Source organism: Excalfactoria chinensis, chromosome 15 (assembly GCF_039878825.1).
Source record: "Excalfactoria chinensis isolate bCotChi1 chromosome 15, bCotChi1.hap2, whole genome shotgun sequence".
Lineage (NCBI taxonomy): Eukaryota > Metazoa > Chordata > Aves > Galliformes > Phasianidae > Excalfactoria > Excalfactoria chinensis.
Genome location: NC_092839.1, coordinates 3634244 through 3644729, shown reverse-complemented (window position 1 = coordinate 3644729; position 10486 = coordinate 3634244). Strand labels below are relative to the sequence as shown.

The 10486-nt window shown below is 50.1% G+C and overlaps 2 protein-coding genes across 2 annotated transcripts; both read right to left on the bottom strand.

The window, feature by feature from the left end:
* Positions 1 to 205: 205 nt before the first annotated feature.
* Positions 206 to 3614, bottom strand: LOC140259133 (protein FAM83D-B-like). The gene is made up of 4 exons (XM_072350165.1): positions 3057 to 3614; positions 2193 to 2360; positions 1752 to 1876; positions 206 to 1466 (listed from the first exon to the last, which is right to left on the bottom strand). The coding sequence occupies exons 1-4, from the start codon at positions 3495 to 3497 to the stop codon at positions 1076 to 1078; spliced, it is 1125 nt and encodes a 374-aa protein (XP_072206266.1). The 5' UTR covers positions 3498 to 3614; the 3' UTR covers positions 206 to 1075.
* Positions 3615 to 3744: 130 nt separating this feature from the next.
* LOC140259132 (protein FAM83D-B-like) lies at positions 3745 to 9716 on the bottom strand. Its single transcript, XM_072350164.1, is given in 5 exon segments — positions 3745 to 5806; positions 5935 to 6059; positions 6921 to 7088; positions 9148 to 9606; positions 9609 to 9716. Coding segments are annotated over 5 exon segments (1746 nt in total). The 3' UTR covers positions 3745 to 4920.
* Positions 9717 to 10486: the final 770 nt, after the last annotated feature.

The following is a 10486-nucleotide window of genomic DNA, read 5'->3' as shown; positions in this document are numbered from 1 at the left end:
AAATAAGGATAAAAACACGCATTTTAGATTTCTTTTTATCGGGATAAAAGCTCAACGCTATCGAACGCTTCCACTTACAGGAAATGGCATTTCTTGACAGGTATCAGACCTATTCGGCTTCTCCTATAAGATCAGGCAGTGGTAGCAGCCATAAAATACATAATTTGCTCCTCATATGAGCAGGTTCTCAGTCATAAAGCTCACTGCAGGCATGTGGAACGTGTTTATTGTGATGGTCACAATCCAAGTGTTTCTTATCGCTAAACAGAAAAGGTCATTCCAAATGAAGTCATGGCAAAAACCTTAATATGAAATCCTAACCCGTCCTGCCAAGCTGCTCAGCTTCATGGAAACAGCCATGTAACACTCGAGGACTAGAAGGTGCTGATCTGGTTTCTAGCTGATGGCTGCTCCCATCCAGTTCTGCATTATTGCCCAGGGAGGTGGTTGAGTCTCCATCCCTGTGTGTGTTTTAAGAGCTGTCTGGATGTGCTCAGGGATATGATACAGCAGGGGGTTGTTAGAGTTGGGGTACTATGGTTGGGCTGCGGTTGGACTTGATGATCTTCAAGGTCTTTTCCAACCTGGGTAATTCAATGATTATGGAACTCTTTGTAGAGCACAAGATGAAGCTTTGACTGATTTCAGGACCATACAGCAGTCCTGCTATCCGTCTTTACAGTCTTAAGCAATATATTTTTTGAAGGAATCTACATATAGAAAATGAGGTGTGAGCTACTGAACTAAGACATCGCCAACCCATGACATTAACACAATCAAAAACAGGTTAAAAAAAGAAGAACTGACAGAACACCAGAAGTTAATAACGGCTTCTCAGGCATTAAAGAGGTTTTGGTTTGTGTTTTTAAAAAGCACTTCTGCAGATCAGACAATACCATAACTCTATCTGCTGACATTGCAGAGGTGTTCAACTGAAATCACAAGTCCAGTATTTCTTTCTCTCAGCTTGAGGATGCCTTCCCTGCGGCTGGCACATACTGGAAGGCAGTACAGGACACGGACCACAAGACATGGCTTCTGAGGCTTTGCATCTCACTCTGAGTGAAGGTGCAATTCATCTCTCTATGATCCAGTGCGGCCTCATAACTAGAGAGCCATTCCTCTTAGTCAGTGGTGGAGAAACATGCATTGCATTACTGGACACATAGATTGCTTCCCTTGAGGCATGCATCCAGTTTCGCTTCCTTTTTAGATTTCCTACAAATGCTCTAAGATATAAAAACTCCATTCTCAGAAAGTTTTCCCTGGTTAAGTCCCTTGAAGCCACTGTAATCCTGACCAGCTCATCAAACACCTTATTCTTCTTGCTGTCAGAGAACTCTTTGAGGTTGACTGGCTTTGAGTGTGCATAAAGAGTCCGAAATTCCTGGTCAAAGTGTGCAACTGCAGGACCCGACAGGATCAAAATGTTACTGCTGTTCAGCTTCCCGTCCATCCATGTAAAACTGGAAAAAGGAGGAGAAAGTTCCAAGTTAATTCAAAGTAATTAGAGATATCCGAGCACTAACTGAAAATTCTCATAGCCTCATTTTAAGGCCAAACATTACAAGCAATGTGCTAGTAAGGAAAATGGTTTTAAGGCCATATGTTACAAGCAATGTGCTAGTAAGGAAAATGGTTTTAAGGCCATATGTTACAAGCAATGTGCTAGTAAGGAAAATGGTTTTTAAATGCTACTACTATTTCCTGTTTAAAGAAATCATATAAAGAAAAAAGAACCCGACACTTGCCTGTAGGAACCTGTTGTCACTCTAATGCCATCAATTAACATGAACTTTTCACGGACTTTTCCAACAATTTTGGCACCTGACCTTGTGCAATATGTGTTCCCAGTGATACTGCGAACTCTCATCAACTGTTAAAGAGATACAAGAAAGCGATAAATGAATTTCAAAGTTAAATGATTGTAGTACTTCCAAAGAAGTAACACGTGGCAGTAAACATCACTGATGAACCAGCAAATATTGCTGTGTAGTAGCACAGGATTCAGCAGACAGAAACAGTTTTGTATTGGTTTAGCCCACAAAGACAAAAACGAAGGGGCAGATCCAGACACTGATGGTGCAGAATGTAGCTTTGCAGTCCCAGCAAGATTCCACACATCCTTTTCCAAACTGGATATTCATTTTCTTTTAGTGCTCTCCTGTCCCTATAGCTATCACAAGGCTCACCTTCTCCTGCTCCAGATCAACTCCCAGATCCCTGCACATTTTCAGGAAGTGTGGAACTGAAGACTGATCCAGAAGGATGTAAGCCTTGACTTGCCGTTGGCTACAAGCTTCCAAGAGGTCTGTGAAGATATCGGTGTCTGTGAAGGAATCCATAACCAGGGCGATCATCTGCAATGAGTTCCAGAGATCATGAGGCTGTTTCCACAGTATCCCAATGGAGACAGGAGGAACGTGACATTCAATTGAAAGATCTCCCCATTCCCCCACCCCTTTATCCCTCCTGGTGCCTGCACATGGTACCATCCTCTGCAATACGTCCTTTAGTTGCTCAGAGAACCGGAGGAACATTTGAAAGACGTGCAAGGGAAGAGAAAGGAATAATAACTGTGAATGGACTAAAGCCCTTGGATGAGAATAGCATGTTGATACAGATGATTGCAGGCTACAGTTCACCAAGACACATCACTTGTTGCTGCCATCACTTTTTCACATCCCTGTGTTGTTAAATAAGGAGAAAATACACTCTGAGCTTATTGTGGACAGAACCCCGCTGTTGTTTGACCCTATTGTGGCGTTGTTTGTTTTATTTATAACAGATAACACCATTTAGGACTTGTTCTCATTTCCCTTGTGGAATTTTCTCTCGCAATTTCAGCGGAGGACTATGAAGCCCCATTGCCTGGATGTGGATGTGTGGATACATTGGGCACAAGCAACCCACCGGGAAGCCTACAGCAAAGAGCACCTTCACCTACTGCAAAAACCGGGGGCTCTTTATGGCACAGCTTCATCTCCGAGGCACCATTACACAAATCTGAGCCTTTCTGACTTAAGCTTCTCGGAGCCGTCCCGCCTGGCACCCACCTGCCTTGCGGAGCGGATCTGCCGCCGCACCGCCTCCTTGCAGCCGTACGGGCTGTCCCCGCCGCCCGGCTGGAAGTGCGCCTCCACCCGCGTCAGCCCGCGGAACGCGCCGCTGCCGAAGCCCGGCCAGCCCAGCTCCAGCGCCGGCGGCTCCGCGTCCGAGCGCTCGGGGAAGTAGGTGAGCGACGACGCGTCCAGCGACGCCTCGGCCGCCGCCTCCTCGGCCGCCTTGGGCGGCACGGCGCCCCGCGCGATGGCCTGCACCTCGGGCTCCGACAGGAAGGGCGGCAGCCGCTCCCGCCGCAGGAAGGCCCGCAGCGCCTCGGGGCCGCCCGCCACCAGCTCCTCCAGCGCCAGCCGCTGCGCCTCGCTGTACGGCCCGGGCGGCTGCGGCGGCCACTGCCCGGCGCCCTCCTCCAGGCACTGCGACGCGTTGGCCATGGCGACGGCGGCCGGCCGCGGGCAGCGCCGTTACAGCGCCTTTATAGCGGGCGGCCGCTCCCCGCCTCCCGCCCGGCCCCGCGCCCTCACCCCGCCGCCAGCCGCCCCCGCAGCGCTTCCCTGGGAACCAGCCGGGAGTTAAAAGAGGCCATAGCGCCCTGCGGGCCGCTCCCCGGGCGAGGGCTGCGGCTGCAACACGGGGCTCCGTGCCACGCAATTAAAAGACAAAGCTCCAAACCCTCCCGGCAAAGTGAATTTATTTGTCAACAGTGCATCGCTGCTGCAAGTACCAAACAACCCTACAGTGCAACTAAGTTGGTTAGTACACACAGCAAAGGTTTCCGAGTTCATTTTACAGACATTCAAACGCTGCCTGACACCAGCTCTTAAATACAAAACCGTCTGAGAGAGGCTTTGAGCATTGCTTACTCCCCAAAGTGGGAGAGAGGGACGGATGCTCTGACACAGCCTACAGCAGCAGCCAGGCCTTCACCAAGGCAGACTGCAAAGGTGGAAATGGCACAGCTGATAGGATAAAGCACAGGATAAAGCACGTCTGCCTACGCTTCCATTACAGCCCAGCTGCTCTGGGTAATTTCCCAGTCATTTCTCTGTGGGGAAATGAATCTGACAGCTGAAATGTGCCATCTGCTGGATGCATGCATCCATAAATAAGCAGGAGATACCTTAACCAAACTGATTTCACTGCAGAATTCAGGCTGGTTAGTCGCCAACATAGAGGCAGGCAGGTCTAAAGAGCAGCACAGGTCAGACCTCAGAGAGGCGATCCACCAAGCACAAACATACACCTGCTGCAGACATTCAGGCAGTGTCTCTGCTGGGTGACTTAACCTGCAGCCCGTGTAGTGTTGAAGGTATTTTCAGAAGCTCGAGTGGCTCTTGGGTTCCACAAACCACATTAATGGATAAAATAGAGACAGAGCAGGAAATACAGTAGTGGAAACATCACAGGTTATGATGTGGAATATTGACAGCAACACCACAAAACCATGACAGGAAATAAAAGCCATTATTAAGAAGGGGAAATAAATGCTGATATTGCCATTCTGAGAACCTAAAGCCATAGCAATCCTAAAAACAAAACAAATGCTTTCTAAGTCAAATATCTAGAAGTACAATAAACCTATACCACTGATGCTTCTAAGGGGAACATGCAAGTGGTTACAGTACACATGAAAAACCTCATTGCTTAAATTGCATAGTGTAAAACAAAGTGCTGGAAAGTGATGTTCACGTGTATTAAGAAGGATGAAAGTACTGGAAGGAATTAGAAGAATCAGCAGATATAAGGTGATTGCATTTTGCAACCAGAGCTTTCATGCTCTGCATTCAGTGCAACAGTCATTTATTCAGAGAGTGAAACATCCCAGAGGCTGTGCAGGCTGGCACTGATGTCTCACCTCTACTTCAGGTTGTACCTTCCCCTGTAGTGGTTCATGTAGCTTTCAGGAACGTGTCTCCTCCAGGACAAGATATCCACCATGTGGCTAAGCTTTGATCTGATGGTGGAGTAGTGGAACTGCCTCTCCTTGTGCAGTTTCTGGAAGTACTGTGCCCTGTGAATGGTTGAGTATTCAAGGGACCGGAGAGAAGACAGCGAGCTGGTAGAGCTTGTGCGAGACATCTGGGATGACGATGAAGATAGCGATCGCAGACTAGAATTTGATGAAGACTTTCCAGGTAGAAAGGATTCTTCTCTGGAAAACTTCCTGGAAAGCAGAGGGGTTTCCACATACTCATCTTCCCTTGTCTGTGTCACCGCAGCCTTCAGCAAAACTGTCGTCTGAGTCCCGGTTGTTCTTGTAGCAACTGAAGTTTGAGTGTCAGCTTCTTCTGATAAAACATTGGTCTGCATGCCGACGTTACACATGGCCGCTGCAGGCTGCTCTTCCCATGAGCCAGTCTGAGTCGATGCATTCTTACATCCCGCCATGGCCTCTGGATCGCTGAGCCACTCCTTACTCATGTGAAGATGTCCCAGGTTACAAGATCTGCCTCCAGGAGCATCTTCAGCCACATCTAGTTCTTCTAACAGTTTTTTTGGAGTACTAGACAACATGGCAAATTCTGCCCTCAAATTGCCTTCCACAGTGTATTCTTTAGAGGACTCTATTCTTTTCTCCAGGTGATCAAATATACCACTGTTCCTACAGCTTGATCGGCATTCAGGATTGATAGGATTTGACTGGGCATAAAGAATTCGGAACTGCAGGTCGAAGTGTTCAACCACTTGACCTGACAATAGCAGCAGGTTACTGCTGTTCAGCTTCCCATCAGTCCACGTGAAACTGTCAAAAACAAACCAAGATTCTCAATTAAACTCCAGCAAACTCAACACACAGTAACAGACAGCAAGACTTAGCCTAGAACCTAGAAGACTAAGCATCGTTACGCACTAATGGATCCCAATACTTGCCTGTAGGAGCCTGTTGTCACTCTAATGCCATCAATCAACATGAATTTTTCATGGACTTTCCCAATAATTTTGGCACCTGATCTCGTGTAGTAGATGTTCCCAGTGAGAGTTCGAACCCTCAGCATCTGTTTCAGGAAAAAGAAAAAGGGAAATAAACTAGCATCAAATTTCAGTTTACTCCCAAAAATCTTTGATTATTAATTCCGTATAAGAGCAACAAGATCGGCTGTGGAACACAGGAGTAAAACAAGCTTCCTCAAACTGACCTGCAACTGACGTCCTACTGGTTATGTAGTGCTAACTTTGTTAGACCATAAAAGGCTGTAGAGAGTTAACCTGGAGAGAATGGTGAGCTCTAACTCATTACTGCCCACAAAGCTGGGGGTGCCTCCCAGCCAGAAAAGCCCTCACTTGGGTCAGAATAAGCCAGGGTACAACACAGTCATGTCAGCTTACATTCAGAGGAATCAAGTAAGCTACCTGGTCACATCCTCCAAACCCGGAAGATAAAACATGTCCCCAATGCCACACCACCCTTGAGCATCCTGTTTGCTTTCCTCAGAGCTGTTTGTCTTGGCAAGCAGTTCCTTGAGCCATAGAATAAAGCTACTTGGCTCTTCCAAAATGAAACGCTTGAAACAGCCACTTTTCCAGCAGGGATCACAGGGATCCACCCAGCACGGGGGGAGCTGCACAGTATGGCTGCCATTCCTACATGCAGGCATGTGAGGTAGAAGGAAGTGCGAAGGTAAGCGTGTCTTTTCTGCATGGTTTTTGATGAGTTTGTGAGACATTTCACCCCTTTTGGTTAGAGTCCGTACTGAAAGCACCCAAAGTGGGCCTTAACTTCGGCACCTTCTTATTTCAGTGTCCAAACAGCCAGCGTGCTTCAGACTTTTAGGGAAACCCGATGATTTGCAGAGAGGTGTCTCTGACGTACAAAAGCAAAACCAAAACACCTCCACTCCATCACATTTAGTACTTACGTTCTCCTTCTCAGGACAGACACCCAAGTTTTTGCACATTTCCAAGAAATAGGGCAGAAAGTCTTGGTCGAGAAGGATATAGACAGGGACCAGGCGCTTGCTGTAGGCATTCTGAAGGTCACTGAAGATATCGATATCTGTGAAGGAATCCATAACAAGGGCAATCACCTGTAAAGAGAGGCAGCAGTTCAAGAGCTTTAATTTACACAGGACAGAAGTGGCTCAGATGGCCTCCTGCACAGCTGAACAGCTACAAACATTCCCTGTTTTCAGGCCACATGATAGAAAGGTTGCTCTGTGCCTTTACAAATCACCAAGACAACACAGCCAACTGAATGCATCTCGTAAGAGCCTGAGAAGAGCACATTCTGGGTTCCCATCCAACACCTTCACAAAAAAAGAAACACCCATCCAATCACAAGCAGATGCAGAGTTATTTTGAACAAGCAAGTCCAAAGATGGAAAGATTTTCATTCAGTGGGCCACAGACAAAGCGTTCTTACATTTGTAAACAGTCTCTGCATTCAGAGCAACACCACACACCATTTCCCAGATTCCCAGCCCTTTAACTTGGGAACACACAGCTGCGTGGGTGCAGACACAAAGGTTTGGCTTCATGACTTACTGCTGTCCCGCCAGATGAGCAACAAGAGCTGTTGCACTTACCTGCCCGTATCAGCTCACCTGGCACACACCCCCTGCTGTACACCGAGGCCCAGGCACACAGTGCAGCTGCTGTGTGTGTGGCACTGCTGGTGCTCAGAGGAAACATTTCCCACAAGAACAGACTCAGCTCTGCATTCCCACCTCAGCCCTGCTCCTTAGGGGGTTGGCCCTAAACAGGCAATTCCTCAGTTATAAAAACACAGGCAGGCTGCAATTCTAGATAAAAGTTAGCTTATGCTTTTGGGCTCCTCATGTACTGCCTCTGGTCTTCTCCACTCTGTCACTTCTCCAAGTGCCAGAGCAAGATGGAGAAAATTAAGGCACTGTTGATGAGGTGGGTAAGAAATTAAAACAGAACAGTAGGAACACAATTCCTGGGAAATACTGCTGCCTTCAAACAGCAGCATTTGAGTTCTAATCATTAGCAGTATTAGCAGCTAAAAAGGATAGAAAAACTGCACTCAAAATAAAACAGTTATAGGAGGTGGAGAAAAACCTCTTCTCCATGCTGGGCACTTTCAGGTGCCAGAAATAAGGCAGCAACTGCACCCATATCAGCCCAGAACATCCTAAGCTGGAATGCATCCTCAAGGATTACTGAGCCCAACCCCCAGCTTCACACAGCAGCACCCCAAACCCTATGGCTGACAGCAATGTCCCAGCACTCCCTGAGCTCCAGCAGCTCAGGGCCATGCCCACTGTGTTCTGGGGCAGAGCCTATCCCTGGTATCCCTGCTGTCCCAGCTCCATGCCTTCCCTTCAGGTTCAATCTCTGGTCATCAGAGAGCGGTCAGTCCCTCAAGCTGAGAGGGAACTCAGCAGTGTCTGAAGCTTTCCTACTCCCCACATTAACCCTAAGGATGCAGACACGACCAAACAGCACATCAGTCATTCATTTCCGGGGTGTCTCAGTGCTTCACCCACAAAAGCACTTCCCAGGCAAGCACCCGGCACTGAGGAGAGCAGCGTGCCTGGCTGCTGCCTTGGTGCAAAGAACATAAGGAGCAGCTCTCGGGAAATACAGCCGTTCGATGGGGCAGCGCGATGACTCAGCAGAGCCCCACGGAGAACCCTCGGAGAGGCTCTTCCTGCACAACAGCCCCTGAGCAAAGCCTGTGTCATCCTCATTCCTGCCCCGCCCAGCAGGGAGCCGCGCTTTTCAATTTCAGTGGAGCCAATGGCGCTGCCGTCGGTGGGAAACGAGCTCCTGCTGGGCGCTGCCGTTAGAGGCGATGCGTTCAATTAACGACTCACAGAGCACGGTTACCGCCCAGCATGGCTTTCAGACCGCGCTCTGTATCGGCCCAGAGCCACGTGCTGCCACAGCAGGGAGCGCTGCCGGGGGCGGCTCTGCACGGCGCTTCGGGTCTCTCTAAGGGGAGACCCCGGGCACAGCGCTACCTCTGCGCGCAGCGTCCTGCTGATGAGTAGAGACACAACGCAAGAAAACCGTCCGCGAGGCGGGAGGAGGCTTCCAGGAGCGAGCCCGGCTCGCAGTGCCAACGAGCCCGTCCTCCTACCGCGGCCCGAACAGCGGGCAGCCGTCCCGCCTGGCACCCACCTGCCTTGCGGAGCGGATCTGCCGCCGCACCGCCTCCTTGCAGCCGTACGGGCTGTCCCCGCCGCCCGGCTGGAAGTGCGCCTCCACCCGCGTCAGCCCGCGGAACGCGCCGCTGCCGAAGCCCGGCCAGCCCAGCTCCAGCGCCGGCGGCTCCGCGTCCGAGCGCTCGGGGAAGTAGGTGAGCGACGACGCGTCCAGCGACGCCTCGGCCGCCGCCTCCTCGGCCGCCTTGGGCGGCACGGCGCCCCGCGCGATGGCCTGCACCTCGGGCTCCGACAGGAAGGGCGGCAGCCGCTCCCGCCGCAGGAAGGCCCGCAGCGCCTCGGGGCCGCCCGCCACCAGCTCCTCCAGCGCCAGCCGCTGCGCCTCGCTGTACGGCCCGGGCGGCTGCGGCGGCCACTGCCCGGCGCCCTCCTCCAGGCACTGCGACGCGTTGGCCATAGCGACGGCGACCGGCCGCGGGCAGCGCCGTTACAGCGCCTTTATAGCGCCTTTATAGCGCCTTTGAATCCAAACGGCGCCGCGCTACGCCGCCAGTGGGGGAGCCGCGCTCCGCCCCCCGCTACCATTGGCTGCCCGCCCCGCCCCGCTCCGCCGCCATTGGCTGCCCGCCCCGTCTCTCATCGCCAGAGCCCTCCGCTGCGAAGCCCACAAGAACCAGCAGCATTTTGTGTTATTAAAAGAAATTTAATATATATATATATATATTTTCTTTTTTAAATTAAAAAATTCATTCTATTAAAGACGCGGGTCAGTTGCTAATACTGTCAGACATACCCTTTTGGCATGAGTTTTACATAAAACTGAAGATTCTATGCGTTGCTTCAACACGTTAAGAAACCACCTCTTCATACTTACAGTAACAATAAAGTCAGTTCCATACAATATCAAATATCCTTTAAAAAAAAAAAAGTTTTAAATATATTAGACTCTGATTGCCAAAATGCCATTTTTATACACAAAGCTGCTAATACAATATACAGTCCTTAACGTTATTTTTCCTCACATAAAATACACCTGGTCGGGTCGGGCCTGCACACTGGGATGGGGTGAGGGTTATTGCCCTGTGCTGCGCTGCCCCACAAGGCTGCTTTCGCACTGCTATAAAACCCGTATCTCTGTCCCGGTGGAGGTCAGTGTGTTGGTGAGGTCAGAACACGCTCCTTCAGCGTTGGCTCCTCTACCACAGCTGGGATGCAGCGCCATGTTCTGGGTCAGACGTTGCCTGAAGAGCCCAGTGGTACCCGGCTGATGGGGACTGGATGAACACAGCCAAAGAACAACCAATTCTGATGTACGGCCACAGACAGAGAAAACAGCACTCTGGGTATTAACAGCA

What these genes read in the sequence shown, in the direction of transcription:
- LOC140259133 (XM_072350165.1), bottom strand. Translation starts at nt 3,497, where the DNA reads ATGGCCAACGCGTCGCAGTGCCTGGAGGAGGGCGCCGGGCAGTGGCCG. An exon ending in AGATCCGCTCCGCAAGGCAG is followed by an intron (nt 2,361 to 3,056) that starts GTGGGTGCCAGG and finishes AACTCATTGCAG; the next exon opens with ATGATCGCCCTGGTTATGGA. An exon ending in GTGACAACAGGTTCCTACAG is followed by an intron (nt 1,467 to 1,751) that starts GCAAGTGTCGGG and finishes TCCTTTTTCCAG; the next exon opens with TTTTACATGGATGGACGGGA.